The sequence below is a fragment of the Athene cunicularia genome (genome assembly GCF_003259725.1).
Source record: "Athene cunicularia isolate RWA chromosome 6 unlocalized genomic scaffold, athCun1 chr6_part2, whole genome shotgun sequence".
NCBI classification, from domain to species: domain Eukaryota; kingdom Metazoa; phylum Chordata; class Aves; order Strigiformes; family Strigidae; genus Athene; species Athene cunicularia.
The window spans coordinates 6,605,603-6,625,002 of record NW_020799106.1 but is presented as its reverse complement, the minus strand read 5'-3'; the positions used below and the strand labels follow the sequence as shown (position 1 = coordinate 6,625,002).

The window sequence follows — 19,400 nt, the reverse complement described above, 5'->3', positions numbered from 1 at the left end:
GTCTTAAACATTATTTATCAGTGAGACTGCATCAGGAAAATAAGTCATTTTCCTGAGAACTTAGTTCCAACAAATTAAACCTTCCTCCAGGTGGCAAGCACCTAACTTTCCCAGTTTATGATAGTCAACGATAAAACAGGTATGTGGAAATACTACTGACACAAATGCCAACCCACAAGCTGTTACTTAAACTATAAGCTGTTACGTGAGTTTAAGTCAAATATTTAATGTATTCTCTCAAAATTTAGGTATCACAAACTGGTATATGAATCAAAAAAGCACTTCAGAAGTGCAACAGAATAAAATAATTTGTATGAAACTGAATTAGAAAAGTCAGGAGAAACAGACACCTGAATTTCTCAAAAGTAAATAAAACATACCTATGCCTCCAACATCTCCTCCTCCCACCCAAAAATCATAAACCAACATTTTTTTCTCTCTTCTCCCCCCAAACTTTTCCTCAATCAGTGTGATGAGTTTTCCCTAGGAGAAAGAATACAATTTAAAGCGCAAGGACAGATTTTGCTTTGTTTCAGTAATTACCCCTCAGATGACAGAATTGGAATTTACTCAGAAATGCCCATGGCCAGAGTTTCATCATTCCACAACGCATTAACACAAATGCTTTTCGCCTCCTTCCACATTTTCACAGGACACAAAGGTTAGAGGCGCATGACTCCTATCACTATTCTGACCCCATTTCCTGGCAGGTTGTTCATTACTTGTTCGTTATCTGTTAAACTCTGCCCTTTGGGAAGGGATAGAATGAGTAGCTAACTCATTACTAGTGAAATATCTGACGTTTATTAATGATGTGAGGATATCTCACAAGAAGACATCAAGTTCAAATTTTCACATAGCAGTAGGTAATACACTTAACGCTGAACACCACGACTGAAATAGTGTACAGCTGACTGGTAAAAGCAAACTTATGGCCTCTGAGCTTTTAAGAGTCCGTTTCTCTGAGTGCTTCATGTAACTGGTCACAGGAAAAGGAAAAACATCAAGGAGCGGCAGCAGTGTAAACATGAAATGCCAAAGAAGTTATTAAAATAGTATTTTATTTTAGGAATAAAAACTAAACAGAATTAGGACATGGTTCTATTTTTTCTTTTTTCCTGTTTCCTTTGAACTATTCCAATCATCTCTTTTTGAACCAAGGCCATATCTACCATTCCTGTGCTGATCCTGCCACTCACTCTCCAGCTGTCTCAGCATTTCTTGTGTTAGAAGTCCTTCACGCAGCAATCTGTTGGCAAGAGATCCACGTCCATAGCTCTTCAGATCCTCCTGCCTTGCAGCAGACCGATAGGCTTTCAAGTTCTTTGCTCTCCTTTCTCCTGGAACATCCACTGCAATAGAGAGTGCCTCTGTGGCTTTTGCACCATGTTGGTCTGAAATCACCCTGGTAACCCTCTTAGTCCTTGAAAGAGGAAAGTCTTCTGACAGAACTTCTGCTATGCCTGGAACAGCTGCAGATTGGGAAGCTCGGATCAGCTTTGTGATGTTGCAGACACCAACTTGTATAATGTTGTCTAGTTTTTTCTGAATATCCCTTACAAGGACAGCATCAGGGAACATATCCATGAAGCGGTAACTGGAGAGGCAAAACAACACACAATTAAGCCTTTTCACTAAAGGACTGCTGACTGGGACAGAAGTGAGATACATAACTACGTAAAGTAAAAAAAAAAAAAAATTATTACATGTTGCATGGGAAGGCCACTGTATTTTAATTGACATCTCAGCTGCTCCAGTCCAGGATCCCCTTGTTTCTAACCTACTGTCAGACAAACTGTTCTCTGCAGAACCCAGGACTTGCTCCCACAACACAGCTACATCTGCATTTGTCAAGATCCCCTAAGGGGCCAAAGGAGCCCACACTGCACCACTTACACACGGGGTTGAAGACACTGCTTTTCTAGGACTTCAAGGCATAAATATTGGGAAAAAACAAAAACAGTTTTCAAGCACAAAGACAATACCTTAACCACAGATAGAGGTCAAAAACATCATGAACAGCTTCAAGGTGTACAAGTTCTTTGATGTTCTTTGGAGCAGGTAGAGGCCATTTGGTGTGCCGACAGAGCCAGTCAAACGTCAGAGGCTCATTTCTACTGAACTGTCTTGCAAACTGAAAAACATGCAGATTCAGTGAAGTCTCAGTCAGGAAAGAAGAAATCCCAAATGAGTTAAATTCTCTTCAGTCTGTATACATAGAATACTCCAGAAAATACCTGCTTTGTTTTACATGGTCCAAATGCCACACATTCTTTTACTTAATTACTCAACACAGGAGTCACCTCTCCTTTCCAGGGCCTCATTAACACAATTTGTCCATGAGCCACACACAGAGTTAAGCAACAGAAGTACAGAGCTATCCAGAAAAGCATAACAGCGAAGGCGTATGATTTCATCTAGCAAAGCAGATGGAATTATCTTGTTTCAGAATCTCCAGGGTTCAGAAAATGTTCATTGTGTTCCCTGACTTAAGAAACACACTATGCACAACCCGAACAGATTAATCTGCACTAGAAAATCAGCCCTTCTGAAACCTAAACATCTCAGCTTTTTTACTAACAGATAAACAAGCCAAATCAGACTTAGTTTAGTCTTCATGAGCACTGATGACCTGGATTAACTGCTTCCTAACTGGCTGATAACAGAAGTTGTTTTTTTGCCAAGGAATGGGGCTTAAATTCACACAGACATTCACAACTCTGACATCACATTATGTCCCTTTGCATCTTCATTACTTGGGATCTGAATGCTCAGCATTTTCTTAATGAGGCACTTTTTTTTTTTTCCCAACTCTTTAAATCAATCACTCAATTTTTAAAGGACATTATCAGCCATTTTTGAAAAGCACAGGTCTAGTTATCTATGACATGAGCAAACTGCATCAGTTTCATTTTTACTCTAGTTTATTAAAAATGTGTCTCTAAATGGGGACAAAGGCGATACTGTCTAACAAAGTAAGTCCCAAACAAATTTATTAATCTTGAAAAACTGAAATCAGCTGACTATGAATTCCTCAAAATAATCACTCCAGGGACACAGTGGAAAACAGTTCATCTAGGCCTGAAAAATGAAACAACGTAAATCTGAGAGCAATTTACAGCACTGTATTTTCTGGGGTTTTAATTCTATATAACTGTATATAACATCAGCAATCACACCTAAACCCACATTCTTTTCTTTTGCTGACAAGCTAACACCTTGAGCCAGTGGTATCTTGGGTTTTAAGGACTACTTTTAGACACACTGTAGCGCAAAACTTAGTGCACAAGTAACTACATAACACAGTTGTGATCTCTCCCAGTTCCAAGATCACCTGCAAGGCCAGCAGTAGGTTTCTCTGAGGTAAACAGCAGAAAAGCCATCCAAACTTTAATTTATATCACTAAATGAGAATCAGTTCTCCGTTTAAATATATATATATATGCATATATATATATATATATATATATATATATATATGCAGTCATTTTATATTACTACCTGTGAGCACTTCAAGAATGCTCTCAAATGATCTAATGACAAAATCCACAATAAATACAGCAGCAGTATGCACCAAGACCCACTTGCTCCAATATATATACCACGGAAAAAAAAAGTAACTGACCTTCAACAGTGTGGTACACACAAAAGGCTCTTTTCTGTTCAAGGGTGCAGTGCAGAAGACATATCGTGATCGCAAATTTAGTGGAATGTGCTGAATCATATCTGCTAGAAATTTAAAGTCATCAATATTGCAGACAAAGTAAAGCCCATCGACTTGTGAGAGACTCACAAAAATATCCTGTGAAAATATAACCAAATGAAGATTATGTTATTATAGAAATGGTTGTTAAACTTTTTATTAGCAAAGCAAAAAAATATTTAGTGTTTCAAAGGCTAGTTATATCGAAAGAACAGTTAAAAAATATCAAACTTGACCACAGTAATAAAAAAGGGTGCAGGGGAGCTCCCTCTACTAACAGGATTTTCATTAAATTCTCTAACACAAAATCAGAAGAGAAGACATAACACACTATGCTTTATTTAAGCATTTTCAATTAGTCTCCTAAGTAACAAATACAGTGTTCTGGAATTGTACATTTTAGTTACAGATACCATCACAGGAACCAGTTACTACTATGCTTAGAACTTGTTTCAGGTTTTTCACTTGTATGACCCCAAAAGCTATCTTTACAGCACAAAATTCAACAATCAAGGTATTTTTAGCCCAATATCAGAAACAGATCTGTTTTAGGAAGGAAGAAATCACAAGATAGATGCAGTATTGCAATAGAGGAGTTCAGAGAATACCTGAAACATAACCAAGGTTTGGAGAAATAGGAAATGTCACTGCACATTGTAGATGCAATTTTTATGGGCCCCCAAAATTATTTCTCTAGTGTAAATCTTTGATTTTTTTAAAAGATCATTAAAGAAACACTGAGCTTCTTAATTAGCATGTGACCGAATACTTAAGAGATTAATGTGTTTTTTTTAATCTTAATACCTCTAATGCTAACCCAGAAATTCTAAAGAGTAAAATTTTAAAGATGTCCTGTTACTCTACCACCTCAAGTCTTCCAGGAGGTCTCCAAGTATAATTTTTTTGCCTCAAGGTTAGAAAACATACACTTTGCTACATAGCAGCACATCAGCAGAGAACAATAATATGCATTTAAATCCATGAAAGCTTCTGAAAATTTCTCAGTGTACTAAAAACCATGATACTGTTTTTTAAATACAGCACTAGAAGCTTAATTTCTACTTTAAAAGGTTTAGGCACTTCCAAAAATTTTATCCAGCTCATGATGAGATCAAGTAGATCCTATAAAATCTATTTTCTCAAAGATAAGCAGACACTGATTTACTACAAAGTCCACAGAACCAGGAAAAAAATGAGAGGTAGCTCTCAGATGTACTGAAATCTGACATAACCAGCCCAGTTTCCCAGGAATTTTCACATAATTTTATCAAAATTTAAATCTCTAATATTTTCAGCCTCCTAGCAAAAATGTCTACATATAAAATAGAGGAAAGGTGAAATGAAAATGTTGTTGCACACTCTTCAACATCTGAAAGCTGCTGAAGTGTGTAAATATGTTTACAAGTTTATTATAACATTTAAAAGTTAATAATTTTAAACTTATTTGCAGTCAATGCTGTGGTAGAAAGAATAATCCAACTGATAAAAGATACACACAAGGTTGCCTGTTAGGTTCCCAAAGCTTCGTACAAAAGCAGCAACTATAAACAATGCTTAATTTTTAAAGCAGAAGCTAATATTCTGATGATTCTTACAATTAGGTTGGATAGAGTAGCATCAGGGAGATGATAAGCAAACATTTCTATCTGCTCAGGAGTAGGATGTAGGCCAGCTGCCTAAAGGGGAAATAAAGAAAAAAAATTTTCCATTAATTCTCAATATTCTTCTTAAGTTGGTGCATCAGACACTTATCTGGAACTTAAGAACTGTGTTTGAGCTTTTAATTCTTAAAAGAGCAGCTTCAATATAAATTAAATAATCCAAGTCTCCAAATAGAACACAGATTCAAAGTAACACCAGCATAACATAATCCATTTTTATTACTAACTTGGAAACAGACACAGGGAAAAATCATTTGAGATGGTAAAACAGCTCCAGAGCACATCTGTACAAACTGTACTGAGCCTCTCACCTTCACAGGCTGCACAGGCTCACTCAAAATTTCCTTCAGCTGCACGAGGTCATCACGATGCATTGTAGTGACTTCTCCTTGTTTGAAGGATGAGCCGTAACGCCCAGCTCTGCCTGCAATTTGTAGAGCCTGAGAGGTTGTAATGGAGTCTATTTCCTTTTCTCCCTTCTCGTTCACAGTTGGCTTTACGATAGAGTTAAAAATTATTCTTTTTATACACCTGAAATATTTGAAGAAAAACAAAGAGGAATCCTTTTTTTGCAAATGATTTCCAATATACAACCTACCACAGAAGGAGTAAAGCCTTTTTTTTTTTCTTCTTCGAGCTTTTTTCCCCTCTATAAATTAAGGGATCACAGATACTACCTATGGACACAGCATATTCAAAAGGGCAACATAAAACTACCAGTTAGTTGCAGGAGAATTATCATCCCTACACACATCAGTCATGTTCTCATAGGGTCTCAATCCATTCATCATCATCTGCCTGAGTAGTTTAGAGCAATGCGACTGCATCGCCTTCAGCAACAAAATACACCTGAAACTGAACTGAACCTGCTCTACATTTCAGAAATGCAAGAGTCTGATACTCTGACAACCCAGCACATCTGACTCCAGTGAATCGAAAGGATAACAGTGCCTACTATCACACAGAATTAGGCCAAATGAGCCGCTTAATTCTTAGAATCAGTTTTAAAATTAAAACTTAGTTCTACCCAGTCAAATTGGTCACTACTTCAGAATTAAAATTTATGTACTATGTTATCTAGACATAGCAGATATTTAGCCAAATTAGTCAAGATGGGGAGAAACAAGTGAGGAAATTAATGAGGTATCAGGTATCACACCAGCAAAAAACACCCCACCAAAAAAACCTCATATCATAACCTGCTCCAAGTACTCACAAATTGAGTCCCATTCCAATTGCATCTGTAGCAACTAAAATTTTGCATGGATCATCAGGATCATTGAATTTCTTTGCCTGTTCAAGTTTTGTTCCTAAAACAGAATGACAAAACACTTCACATAGCAAACTCTTCTTGCAAAACAAAGACAAGGTATCGCTAAGGCCAATGCCTTTATAACAGGCAGAGACAAAAAAATAAAATGGTATTTGGCTGCTGTTGGGGGAAGGAAACAGGAGGGATTTAAAACATTCCCAGAGCTGTGGACAGACCTTATTTAATTACACTTATCTGAAGATCACTATTAAGTACATAATAAAGGCCTAATCCCAAGATTAAAACACCAGTCAACAGAAGTTGATTAACTTTCTCCAACTATATAGAGATGTAAAACTAGGAAAACTTGTATTGCTTCATTTTAAGTTTTTCTAAGAAAGCAGCAAGAAGCAGAATGTTCCCTTAAAAGTAAAAGTGCTTTACCTGGTGGCAGACTGCCATATATGACAGCACATTCTAATCCTCTGGCTTCAATTTGTCGACTGATAGAATAAATGTCATTCTTACTGAAACAGACAATGCAGTCCCCAGGACGGAGGTTATCTAAAGATTCTAAGGCATAATCCAGCACAGTAAGAGGAGTGAGTCTCTTGTAGTTTCGGACCTAGAATCAAAGGAGTTGTCAAAGACAGTAAGTTCTTAAATGAAAAAATATCTCTCGCAGTCCTTAAGGGCTAATTACAGAGCAGAAGGTGACATACACCTTATGCACTTGCGTGTCTGCAGCACTTCCCAAGCTGAGAACTATATGGCCTTTTCAAGAAACAGAAGAACTATATATTTTCACATGTGAACTAGATTCAAGAAAAGTAGTATACAGGCTATGTAGCAGTTCTATCAAGAAACGAGAGTCTTGTTTTCACCCAGTTACCTGAATGCTATAACTGGTCCCCTTTCAGAATGACATGCCCCACCACAGACAGATACATAAAGCTACAGCTAATTCACCACAAAATTATTCAAGCTGGACTTTCTTAGGACCATATTTTATGGTTTTTAATAATTTTTCACATAGGAATCTTCCCAAGAAAATATTTATTATTGTAAAGTTCAGTGTCAGAGGTCTTTCAGTCACTTTTTTTCTGGACATATCAGCTCTTTTAACTCCTTTCTTCATCATATGGAGAATAACTATCAACAGATCCAGCAACCTCAGCAGATTTGAGGGCACTGTGCCCTTCAGGAAGAACAGAACTGTGAAGAAAGCCCATACATAAAGAGCTGTAGCATTCCCCGAGAGGAACTCAAAGAACTGATCTTCTTTAGCAAAACAGCACTCTTAAAAATGAAACAACTTTGCAACATCTCCTTTGGTTTACAGTAATTGAGAAACATTTTAACAAGAACTCAGTGCAAGAGTAACTTTAATCAGTTAATACCCCTAAAGACCCTATATGTTTTCCTGTTTTCCAGCAAGGTGAGACTGAGGTTCTGTCTATAACTTTACAGAATTAAAAAGCTTACTTCAACTTCCTCCCCTGTAGTGTACATGAGCTCTGTCACCAAGTCAATAGCAGCAGCTTCTCCACAAATGTGGATTTCTTCCGCACAGAGTCCTGAACAAGATCCAATGAAATAAAATGCAAAATGTTACATATTTAAAGACAACAGTAGCTTTAGCTGACTTTTAAGTTACCCAAAAATTACATTTTGCTTGCTAAACACATCAATGAGGACTGTAATTTACCTCCTTCAACATGCCAAATCAGTATCTAAAGCCTCTCCCACAATACGCTACTTCCTCAGAGCTGCTCTTGATGCCTGGAAACCATTAGTATGATAATCAGAGCAGCTAATACCTTGTTGCACCCAAAAGCAAAACAGCCAAAAAAGGAGGTACCCTCAACCACCGAACAAATGGAACAAAGCTTTGAGCATGTTTTACTTAGTACTATTGTTTTACTAACTCTCAAACCACTGCACAATTGAAAAGCTTTGTTTTCTGCATGACCACCTAAAATTATGAATACATCTCTAATGCAGTCAGAATAGAAAACAGGAAAAAAATAGGAGGTAGTGGAAGTGTGACAAATCATCCTTTTAAACTCAGCATCAAAAGCAGGGAAGAGAAGGGCAGGGGGGAATCAGATTCCAAACTTCTGTTTAAAATCTGAAGAAAAACAATTTTCAAAAAATTATCTCAAAAAATTCTAAAATCATCAAAAGAAGCATTCTTCTAAGATTTTAACAGATCAATACAGTTCTATAAATGAGCCATTTGAAATGAACACTATAAAATATTTGACGTATGGAACTATGGCAAACATCTAACAGTATCTCTTCACAACAAATCTCTGAAAAATTGTGTTGTTTTAATTTAACAAAAAAAACACACTTCTAGAAAATAATCAACGTAAAAGGACAGCACAGTGTAACAACACAAAGACTCCATGTTATCCATGGAAGCAAAACTGAAAGAGGCATCTATATACTTTAGAGAATATTATTTTTAAAAATCATTAAGTAAAACATGACAGGTGACTTGCTGCCATACAGACAAATCCTCTGAGGCAGAGTATCTCTCTAACTTGCTGTGATAAGACGTATGAAGAAAAATACTTTGCATCACATATTGTCACCACTGACAAATATACTGACTGCCAAGCTTGAATTTAATGTGCCGTTTACAGTCACATTATAGTAGTTAATTCTCAACACAAACAGGCTTACCTAGAAGGGCTCTTGTCCAAGCCCACCCTCTGGAAGGATCTCTGATCATCTGAATTTCATCAATCACAGCAACTTCATCTTAAAACAAAAAAGAAAAATATGATGCACCAAAGACAAGCATCTAGAACAGTATTACAACACAGAAAGGAACTCTAAAGCTTTGTCAAAAAAGGCTGCTCCAATCAAGTTAATCCCTCTACCACCAAAAAGCTATTCTGGGATGATCCAGGTTTCATTAACTGCTCTAACATAGTTCAGAAATAAAGTAAGAGTGAAAAGGAATAGCTCAGCTACTTCAGAGTCCAAGCAATACTACACATAAAGATACCACAGATATGACTGAAACAATTATGTATACATACAAGGTGTGTTAGTGCTGCACATTTCAATGGTACAAGCAATATGAGGGGCTTGTCTGGCATCTTCACTGGCATACACACGCTCTTCTCCTGTCACCAAGTCACATGGCACATTCTAAAGGAATACAGATAACTCATGTTAAATTTAATATAACAGAATCCCCTTTCCAAAGGAAAAAAAAACACAACAGTTTCTTAAAGTAGCTTCTAAGACAGTATAATGAAAGCTATCTAGAAAATAACTACTCAGCCTTTTTTTAAGGCTGTATTTAAGTCCTATCATATCAAAGGGTACAAGGAAGAGGCACTATCTGTTATTAGATGCCCTTCCCTACTCCTACAGGAGATTCCATCTTCCTCTGAGCATTTCAGAGCTGTCACATCTGCAACAAAAGAACTGCCAGAAGAGCTGTAGTACAAGGGGCTCATAAAGTAAGGCCCAGCAGCGAAGGAGCCCAGCAATCTCCAGTCTCTTCCAGTTCATTTGGTGATTGCCCTGTTGGGTGTCTCACCTGCTGCCTTATACTCACCCAGCAAGGGTGCACGAGCACCAGCTGTGAGAGACAGCAGGGCCACCACCCTCTGTCAGCTCTACACTTGCTGAATGTCAGGCAGATGCCTGCTCCTTCCATATCTACAGCCATCTGCAGAGCCAGGCAAGAAGCCCTGTTTAAGCCACAAGGGATATGTATGATCTACAAGCTGCCAAGTGAAAAGTTCTCACACACTAAACACATGGTAAAAAGTGCAATAACTCTACTAACAAGGAACATCATGACATAGAATCCACGTTCACTATGCAGTATGCATTACAGATATCTCCCAGGACAGGCCAATCTTTCTTATGTGTTGCTTTTGATAAACCAGTAACAGGAATTACAAATTCTAAACCACAGACTTAGCAAAAAGAGAAAGCACAACATCATCTGGTGAACACTACTGTACATACACACTATGCTGCTCACTATGTGAGGTGTTATTGTATTGCTTCAGAACTGGTGTGGTTCTGGGGAGCTGGAAACACACTGGTGAGGAGCCTTCAAAAAGATGCTGGAAGCAGTAAAAAAAAGTACTAATGAAAGCTTGAAAACTTCCTTTAGGGACCTGATCTAGGGCACTGCTCTTCAACACAATGTATCTGAAGCTGCTGTACTTTTTATTAGATGGTTGAGTGAAACATATTTAAACACTGAAGCAGAAGGTTATGGGGAGTTAAGCAAGGGTGATTCCTTGCATACAAGCTAAAATAAAGGTCGTAGGCAAAAGACGCCACAGTTTCCACACTGAAAAAGTTAATAGTAGAACCTGGCTAAACCCAGCAGGGGAAAAATTACAGGAAAACGGAGGCAGGTTACAGTGATGATTGCACAGCATGTGCTTTGGGGAAAGTGATGTTCCATTTGGGGAAATTATGTTCTGTTCTGCACACCTAAAGCAGCAACACACAACTGGTATTCACATGAGCTGCCACTGCTGCAAAGCAAAGGCACCCGTCCAGGCACACTGCTTCATGGACGACCTTAAGCAACTACAGCACTTGACAAACATGCATTCACAAGACTGTTCCCGTACTAAGGAGGTAGGTAAGTAATATAACATACTGACAGCATCATTACTCTTTTGGAAGATCTCGTGAGCCAGAAGTTTTAGTGGACCGCAGTATATTCCAGATTTTGCTGACAAAAATCTCTGGATAGCATGGTAAGTTTTTCCACTGTTTGTAGGACCAGCATGGAATATTATCTTTCTCTGAATAGCCCTGGCATCTGGATACCTAAAACATACACAAATAAGCAGGTCTGTTGAACGTTTATCTGGTGTTCTGGATACTGATTCAGGGGAAATTGCAAATCAGCTTAAGCATTTGCTTTTTTTACTGTGTTTTGAAAGCAGATCAAGTTCTTCAATAGAGACAGTATAAAGAGGTTACTATGTCTTTTACATTTGTCTTCTGCATCATACAACACTTCCAAAGATTTAGAGTAGAATTCACACATACAGGTACAGGCAGAAGACAGCCTTCCAGAAAGGCAATACCAACTCAGTGACTTTCATAGCCAATACAATCTTATTTTCCTTTTGACTGATTGCAATACGTCTTGTAACAAAGATAAAGAGTTCCTGACATGAATTATTGTAAAAACAGAGAAATGGGACTGAAAATATAGTGCAAATACACTTCATAAATCTTAAGTCCACAGACTGAAATTCTGTGGCACGAAGAAATGAAAACACTGCAACCTCTTAAAGACACTGACCAGTTGGGTGGCAATCTTAAGTCACTGATCTTGCGCAGATCATCCATACAGTCCAGCATTGGAAAGATCTGCTTTGCATGCCTCAGGAAAAATGGGAAAAGATCATCCACGTGACCTGGAAGACAAATCATTTTAAGAAAGTTTGCATGCTTGTCTGAAGGTCTGTAACTTCACAATAAACTTCTAAAAAAAATTTCTACTACTTCTACCACACACTTATGTAATTCTTTCAACTTCTGGCTCTCTACAAAGTTCCATAATTATCTCAATGGCAGAAAGATAAACTAACATGAGTACATGGACTCACTAAGCAACAACACAATACAAATACAATAGTATGGGAAAAAAAAAATCTCATTTCAGTACATTCACTCTGGTTATCTTACATGTCTAGAGAACTTCTAAATAAAATGAGAAGCTATGGAAAAGCGGGATGAGTAATAGCTTTTCTGTCCTAAGAAAATTTTAGCCTTTTCTTCCTGAATCCATACACTGCCTTTGAATAAAACAAACTAAAAGCTTCCAAAATGCTTTTATGATTAAACAAAAAAACACAGAATAGTTTGCAGCTTCCTTAAGCTAAGACTAAGGATGCTGGTTCAAAATCGTGAGTCTCCAATCCCTAGGTGAGAAAACAAAAACAGAAAAATCCACTCAGAGGAGACATCCAGTTTCACTCTTCGGCATGTCTGCAGAGTAGACATATGGCCTTTTAAAGGTCCCATTTCAGGTCACACTCCCAATCGTCCAGCTCTCTTAGAATTTCAAAGAACTATCTGCATCTAAAAAACTATTATTATAACACACACACACACAAAAAAAAAGCAGTGTTTTGGTTTGTTGGTTTTTTAAAAAATTGAGAATTAGTATTTAATGAATCAAAACTATTGTGAAAATTTAAGGAACTTAAAAACTCTAATATTTTCAATTATCATCTTTGGACATGCAAAACAACTAAAAAACTTGAAAACTACTGCAGAAACCAACCCTTTGCACTCCTATATATGTGAGTTTTAAGGCATATATAAACAATGACTATATATAATTAAATAAGGACTGGAAGTGAGGAAATCATGTGGAAAATTTTATGCACAACTAATATAAGAAGACAGTTGAAAATTCCTAAGACGTTAAACATTTAAAATCCACACAGTTACATTTAAAGACAAAACTAAAGGCCGCTATAACCTTTAAATTACCATCATTAGAAACACACATACTACACCAAAATTCTGCAGCTCAACCAGCGGAGAAGGCTGTTTGGGCTGTTACCAGCTAGCACCACCTCTTAGTTCTAAGTGCCGTTAATGACAAGACACGCTGCACTCAGCAAGGAAACACCACCCACTCCTGTTCGTGGCACATGGAAACAGAGCACTGGCACAGGGCTGTATTCCCAAGTACTTAAAGCCACCTGGCCAGGAGAAAGCTCTCAAAGTGCCCCCTAGTGACTACTGAATTTTTAAGAGAGGAAAAAATGGAACAGTACTCTTCATTTCAGCAATGAACAGATGCTGTAAAACAACAGGCTGCTTCTTGCTAAGACTTCCACCTCTTTTGTTTCCACTTCAGAAGATTTAAGGACAGAACACTCCATAGGATGGGCACAAGTGTTTCTGATGAGAAAGCAGTAATTTTTAACCCTTTACAGCATAGTAGGGGGGCCCCAGGTACGTAGATAAGTATACAGGTCAAAACCAAGAAAAATTGCATATTTTATTATACAAGCACCCCAGATACTTGCCTGCACCACAGCATATATCATTGAGAATAATATGCAAATCAGCACTCACAGAACTGGATTCCATGATATACTTCCTAAAGCTTATAAAGGCTTGGTGAAACAGGCGAGCTGCAAGAAAAAAGGAGCACAGTGAATGTGACTGGGATCACAAAACTGTATTTGTAAACACCCACTAAAACACTGAAGTGGACCATTAAAAACCTATGAATTAATATGAAATATTACAAGTAAATATAAAGGTCATTTGAACTGAGTGACGGACAAACTAAACAAGCAGTGTTGAGAGATTCATAAAAGATCAGATCTACCCAATACCATATCTGAAGAAAAACACATTTCACATGAAAAAAAAAAGAATCTCAAAACATTTTCTTACCATCTAATCCATTTTCTGATCCTAGTCTTTGGATTTCTTTTCTTTTGTAGAACTTATTTAAGCTTTTTAGAACTTCACCTGAAGAAAAAGAATAATTTTTTTTTTTAATTTGCTCAAAATTAAACCACATTCTCCTGGCCCAAAGATCATGGCTCATACTCTGGAGAAGGGGAATCTTTGCCATGCCAAACAGACTCAAATGATTTCTCCCTAAATTAAACACAATCAGTGATTAATCCTATTGTGGAAAAGGACAATCTCAAACTGCAGCAGAGTAAGAACTGCCATGAAGAGCAGGTCAGTATTTGAGACACACTTTCCCTAGTACTTGATAGAAAAGCATAAAGGTGGGAACCTGCAGCCAACATGTTATGGAACAAACTAATTAAGGTTTTGGGGTGGGTTTTGTTTGCTTTTTATCAGCACTTATCAGGAAACAGCAGGTTTGAATATGAAAAGTAAATCTGTTTAAACTACTTGGTGACAGCTTTTTATTAAACATCCTGAGACCTTCTTCCCTCCACACTGCTTCCAAGACACAGTCTCCAGAAAGGTCAGGCAAACCAGATGCAGTATTCTTCCTATTTCTCAGGTTAAATAGAGGGAAGAAGAAAACTTAACAGAGTTTCTTCATATATATCACAAATTACTCAGATTTGTTTGTATAAAATAACTTATTATAAAGTTTATTAATAAACACTTTCCCTCCCCTCAAAGAGGCAAGTTCAGAGTTGCAACAAAATTGTATTTACTAATATACACTCTGAATTCAGTTCATTAAATGTGAGTCAAACCACAGTGGCAAAAAATGTGTCCCCTCTCCATCTACAATAGATCAGAAATTCACAAAAATCTAGCAAATATCATGAGGACCTATTCATAAACTTATTCTTAAAATTCAAGTCTACAAACTCTGTATATAAAATGCTAGGACTGACACACGATGCAGCACACCCCTGGTTTGCCTGCACAAGTCACTGAACACAGCACCACCAAGCTCTGCTCCCTGCAACTAATTCCGTCAGTATTTGAAGTCTCTGCCGTGACAGAGAAAGCTTCCCATGAGATCAACCTTAAATTACTGGAAGATCACCTCTTTCTAAAAAACTATACTCTAGAACAGAGATAATCCACTTTGCATAATGAAAATAATCAGGTGACAAGAATATGGCAAAGTTCAACTGCAGGCAAAGCCAGAAGCACAAGAGCAGTGGCTACATCCCATTACCTCGTTGCATGGTTACAATAGTCTATTGACAGATTAACTCACAGTCTGAAATGTTCACAAAGGTAACTAAGAAAGATTGTCAGCAGGCTTACATTTACCACAAAGGCATTCATACCCTCATCAGAAAACTTTTAAGGGCCTGAAAATCAAAGACAGATTGGAAAACACTGCACTAACAGAAAGCACATGGCTAAATTCTCTTCAGAGCTTCCCTAAGAAGTTGTAAAACAACACATTATCAGCCATGTAGCTAAATTCACAACCTACTGGCCTTACTACAAGATGAAAAGGTCAATGCCAGAACATTTGTTACTATCCAAGGCAACATGACATTGGGACCACTGCAGCCCTCAACACCCAAGGTCATTATCCTTCCTACGCTCTAATACTTCTCTTAACAATAAGGTATATCAAAACAAAACAAAGCTGGCATTGCAATCAAGCAAGACATGTCCACATGAGCTTAATCTAACTGTACACAGTACTATGCCTAGAGCAGCAGCTAGCGATTAGGGTACATACTAAGGAGATCTGTGTCTTGCCTCTACCATTACCCTTTTTATCACTCACTCCTGTTTTAAAGATTTTCCTTTCTTTACCATTTCCTCATTCTTGAACAGTATTTTAGCTCTTACTCCTCAATTGCTTTGACTTCTCAGCAGCATTTTTTAAGGTTCTGTGTAAAAAGACCACCTGACTCTGCAGATAAGTTCAGAAATAACGCAGTTAGCCTCCAATGTATCAGGTTCATTTAGAGGTTTTAGATTATTTGCAGGAAGACTTTTCAGTCATTTTCCTGCATCTGAGACGACAACAGTCCATTTCAGAAAGCCTGTATGCTACCACTGCAGCAGCTGAACTGCTTTATTCTAAAATTCCTCCAGAACTATTAGACTTCTATTGTCCAGCCCAAGTGACCTTGTAGATCTAACTAATTCACCTGTTCAGGCACCCCCTGTTCTTGACACATAAACTCCTGACAATACCTCGTCTTCCCTCACATTTCTCACCAGTAAGCACGGAACTGACATTCAATATGATAACTGAGCATTAGGGCTCCAAATCAACAACCATATCAAGGATTTCATGAAGTCACATGGCACAAAGTGCTGATTTTTCATACAGTAGATTTTTATTTATTTAAAAATGGATAATGAATCAGCTCAATACAGGAAGGCCCACAGACAAACCAAACCTAGTTTGTCCTGCCCACTGACTTGGCAACATTCAGGCCTGGTACTGAAGTTCATGAAGCCAGGTACCAATCTTTCTCTCCCTGTATTGATAGCAGGTCACCTACATTTATGCCATCCCTATCTTCTCTCGTTGTTCTTTACACTCATTTCTTTTGATACTACAAGCATGAGCAGACCTCTTGTTCCCTTTCACCCTCCTAAATTTAACATCAGTTTCTTTTTTTTGCTTCTACTTGGGTTTTTTTTTACATAACCGCTCCTTAGATATTTCACTACAACGTGCTCATGTGCTACCTAGTCACTCAACAATTAGCTTGTTCGATAAGGCAATCATACAAGGGGTTCAGGAAACACCTATTTCGATCTTAAATCACTCCATCATACAGCAAGTTCATACTGTTCTATTGTTTCCTGTAACTGTTCATTTGGGCCTTTCACTATGAAGACATCATCATCACACAAATATATCAGAAATCTTACTGATGTAAAAGCAATGAAGGGCTACAGAGAGACATATTCTCCCATAATCTCTGTAAGAAAAGCTCAAAAGCAAAGGTCCTTCTAACTGTAACCTACTCGATACACCAAAATGGAAGGCATACATTCTCACTAAGGATCCACTTCCTATGAAGTCATAGAAGAGATGCAGCCATGAATGAATTCCACCACAGGCCGTGAAGTGACAGGTTTGTTACAAAGGTTTTGGAAAACTGGCTTTGCCAAAGTAAGCTTCTCAAAAGACTTCTGCTATACTGACAGCATTTGACTAGCGTGAAAACTATGATCCCTGTCTCACTTCAGCAAGTAACAAGCTAATCAGATGATTCACACTGGAATTATGGCCACTGTAACAAAGTTTCTTCACAAGCTGTAACCAGAAAGCCTGTAAATATAAAGTTTGCTTTATTGAATCTAGTTCAGTATTTAACAGCAGAATCTGACAGAGCATCTCCATTCAAAATATAAAAAAAACAGATGCACAACACTGTGTGTGGTCAGAATCTAAGGAAGGGAAGCAGAGGAAGAATATTTCATAATAAAAGAGTGGATGATTTTGCTAAGGAAGGTCTAGTTCAGTTTCCTCTTTAAACTGATCATATTCAAAATACAAAATTACTGACAGCAACAGAGAGCCCACCACAGGCCAACAAACCAGACAAGCACCATATTGGTCACCTGGTTGGTATTCCTTGCAAGTCTCACGTGGAAGAACTTCAGGCTGTTTGAAGCAGTTAAGTTTCACCCGTGTGAACATAAGTAACTTTAGCCCATCTATTCTCTCTCAACAAGTTAGCAGAGACCAAACAGAATCTATACATATTTTCCAAGAGCATTTTAGTTGTACCTTTGAAGAAATCCAACACAATTGCTTATCTAATAAATGAGACAAGAAGGAATGTACAAGTAAGATGCCACCATTCATATTTATTGACACACAAGGAATGCACTACTAATATAAACAACACTCAAAGACAAGTCTGAAAACAACACAGAATTTTTGCTTGACAGCTGTTCAGGGATTTTCCTCCTAGCTAGGTTTTTTAGCTGTCAGAGCCAAGTATTCTTTTCTGAAGGGCTCTGACAAAATTAAAATTGTTTTCCCATGCTTCCTATGCCTTCAGTTAATATGAATAATATGCCATCATAATACTTAATTAGGAGAACATATGAAGAAAAAATGTTTCCATTTACACCCTGAATGCTTTGGAATCAACAGACATCAAAAGGGACAAGAACTTGTTTCTTATTTATCAAATCTTTAAAGATAGTGTGCTGGCACAGCAAGATAAAATAAGACCTTTCCTGATCAGAAGAATGAACATGGATGAAGAATGAAGAGGATGTACCATTCATAATTAAAGGAAAGGAAAACACTGAAAAAGCAGTTACCACTCAGTCCAATGGTTCTTGGGATATAATTACATGTAAAGACATCAATGAACAGAAGTGCAGAGCATCTAAAGGTCAACAACAGAATTTCTTCTGTTTCCATATAAATGTGTCAAGTAAAATGACAAGATATATACCTAGCAGAAAGATAAAAGAGAAACATAAAACACTGAGAAAGATATCGTTTTACTTAAAGATTGAAGTTCAAACTCCTGTTCTGCTTCTGACACACTCAGTAGCTCTCTAACAGAGAGGGCACTGAAGAAGATGGCTCTTGATACAGCTTTCCTAGCTGACACGCAGAAATCTACACTTCACATTTACTTGCTCATACGTTAAGATATGCAAACCCAAGAACACTCAGACCTGCACTGTTCTAATTGAAAGTTAAACTTAAGTTTCTAACACTGATGGGCAATAACTGGAAATACTGAATGCTTTGCCCGATTTTGATCTAGGCACATTCGCACACAGTCTGTCTGTAACGTCAATATTTGAGAAAACTGCGACTTTTAAGTTCAGATACAGTTATGGTTTTGGAATGCCACAAGATTCCAATTTCGCTGTAGGACCTGCCCCTAAGCCAAGCACCTTTATCCTGACTGCGACGAAATAGGGAGTGGAGGAACTAGGCCAGCAGATTCTTCCTCTCCACAGGGCACGCCTAATGGGTAAAAACCTCACCTGACAGCCTTTATCCCACTTTTGCCTTCGCAGGCACGAGCAGCCACAGCGGCGTGACAAGCCGAAAGGAAAGAGCCCCCGATCTCCGGAGACAAAACCCCGGGAAACCACCGGAAGGGAGGGGCGGGCCCGTCGGAGGAGGCCGGGGGACGCCCGCCCAAAGAGCTCAGGAGACCGCCGGTGGGTCCCGCCAATTCCTCTCAGCCCCGCAGGCCGGGGCAGAGGGGCTGCACCCTCCGGTCCCGGCGCGAAGAGGACGGGCACGGCGCGGGCCGCCGCACTCACCCTTGTCGAGGGGCCGCGTGAGCTCGGCGCCCACGTCTTCCTCGGCCGCGGCGCCAGCGGGCTTCAGCGGCAC

General features: G+C 38.3%; 1 protein-coding gene across 2 annotated transcripts; it reads right to left on the bottom strand.

Moving 5' to 3' along the window:
* Positions 1 to 781: 781 nt before the first annotated feature.
* On the bottom strand, positions 782 to 19,394 carry SUPV3L1 (Suv3 like RNA helicase). 2 transcript variants are annotated; one of them, XM_026851841.1, is made up of 15 exons: positions 19,328 to 19,394; positions 14,045 to 14,122; positions 13,669 to 13,776; positions 11,925 to 12,039; positions 11,272 to 11,440; positions 9,670 to 9,781; positions 9,308 to 9,385; positions 8,102 to 8,193; positions 7,061 to 7,241; positions 6,581 to 6,674; positions 5,676 to 5,895; positions 5,299 to 5,379; positions 3,626 to 3,802; positions 1,986 to 2,134; positions 782 to 1,597 (listed from the first exon to the last, which is right to left on the bottom strand). In XM_026851841.1, the coding sequence occupies exons 3-15, from the start codon at positions 13,730 to 13,732 to the stop codon at positions 1,102 to 1,104; spliced, it is 2,028 nt and encodes a 675-aa protein (XP_026707642.1). In that variant the 5' UTR covers positions 13,733 to 13,776; positions 14,045 to 14,122; positions 19,328 to 19,394; the 3' UTR covers positions 782 to 1,101. The 2 variants fall into 2 exon arrangements, with proteins under 2 accessions (XP_026707642.1, XP_026707641.1); XM_026851840.1 differs by lacking the exons at positions 11,925 to 12,039; positions 13,669 to 13,776; positions 14,045 to 14,122; positions 19,328 to 19,394 and having other exon boundaries at positions 11,268 to 11,379.
* Between the last annotated feature and the right edge of the window lie 6 nt (positions 19,395 to 19,400).

Excerpts from the sequence above, each read along its gene's own strand:
- SUPV3L1 (XM_026851841.1), bottom strand. The coding sequence starts at position 13,732 with ATGGAATCCAGTTCTGTGAGTGCTGATTTGCATATTATTCTCAATGAT. Across the intron at positions 12,040-13,668 it reads TGATATATGCTGTGGTGCAG|GTCACGTGGATGATCTTTTC; the intron begins GCAAGTATCTGG and ends TTTGTCTTCCAG. Across the intron at positions 3,803-5,298 it reads CTACTCTATCCAACCTAATT|GATATTTTTGTGAGTCTCTC; the intron begins GTAAGAATCATC and ends ATATTTTCACAG.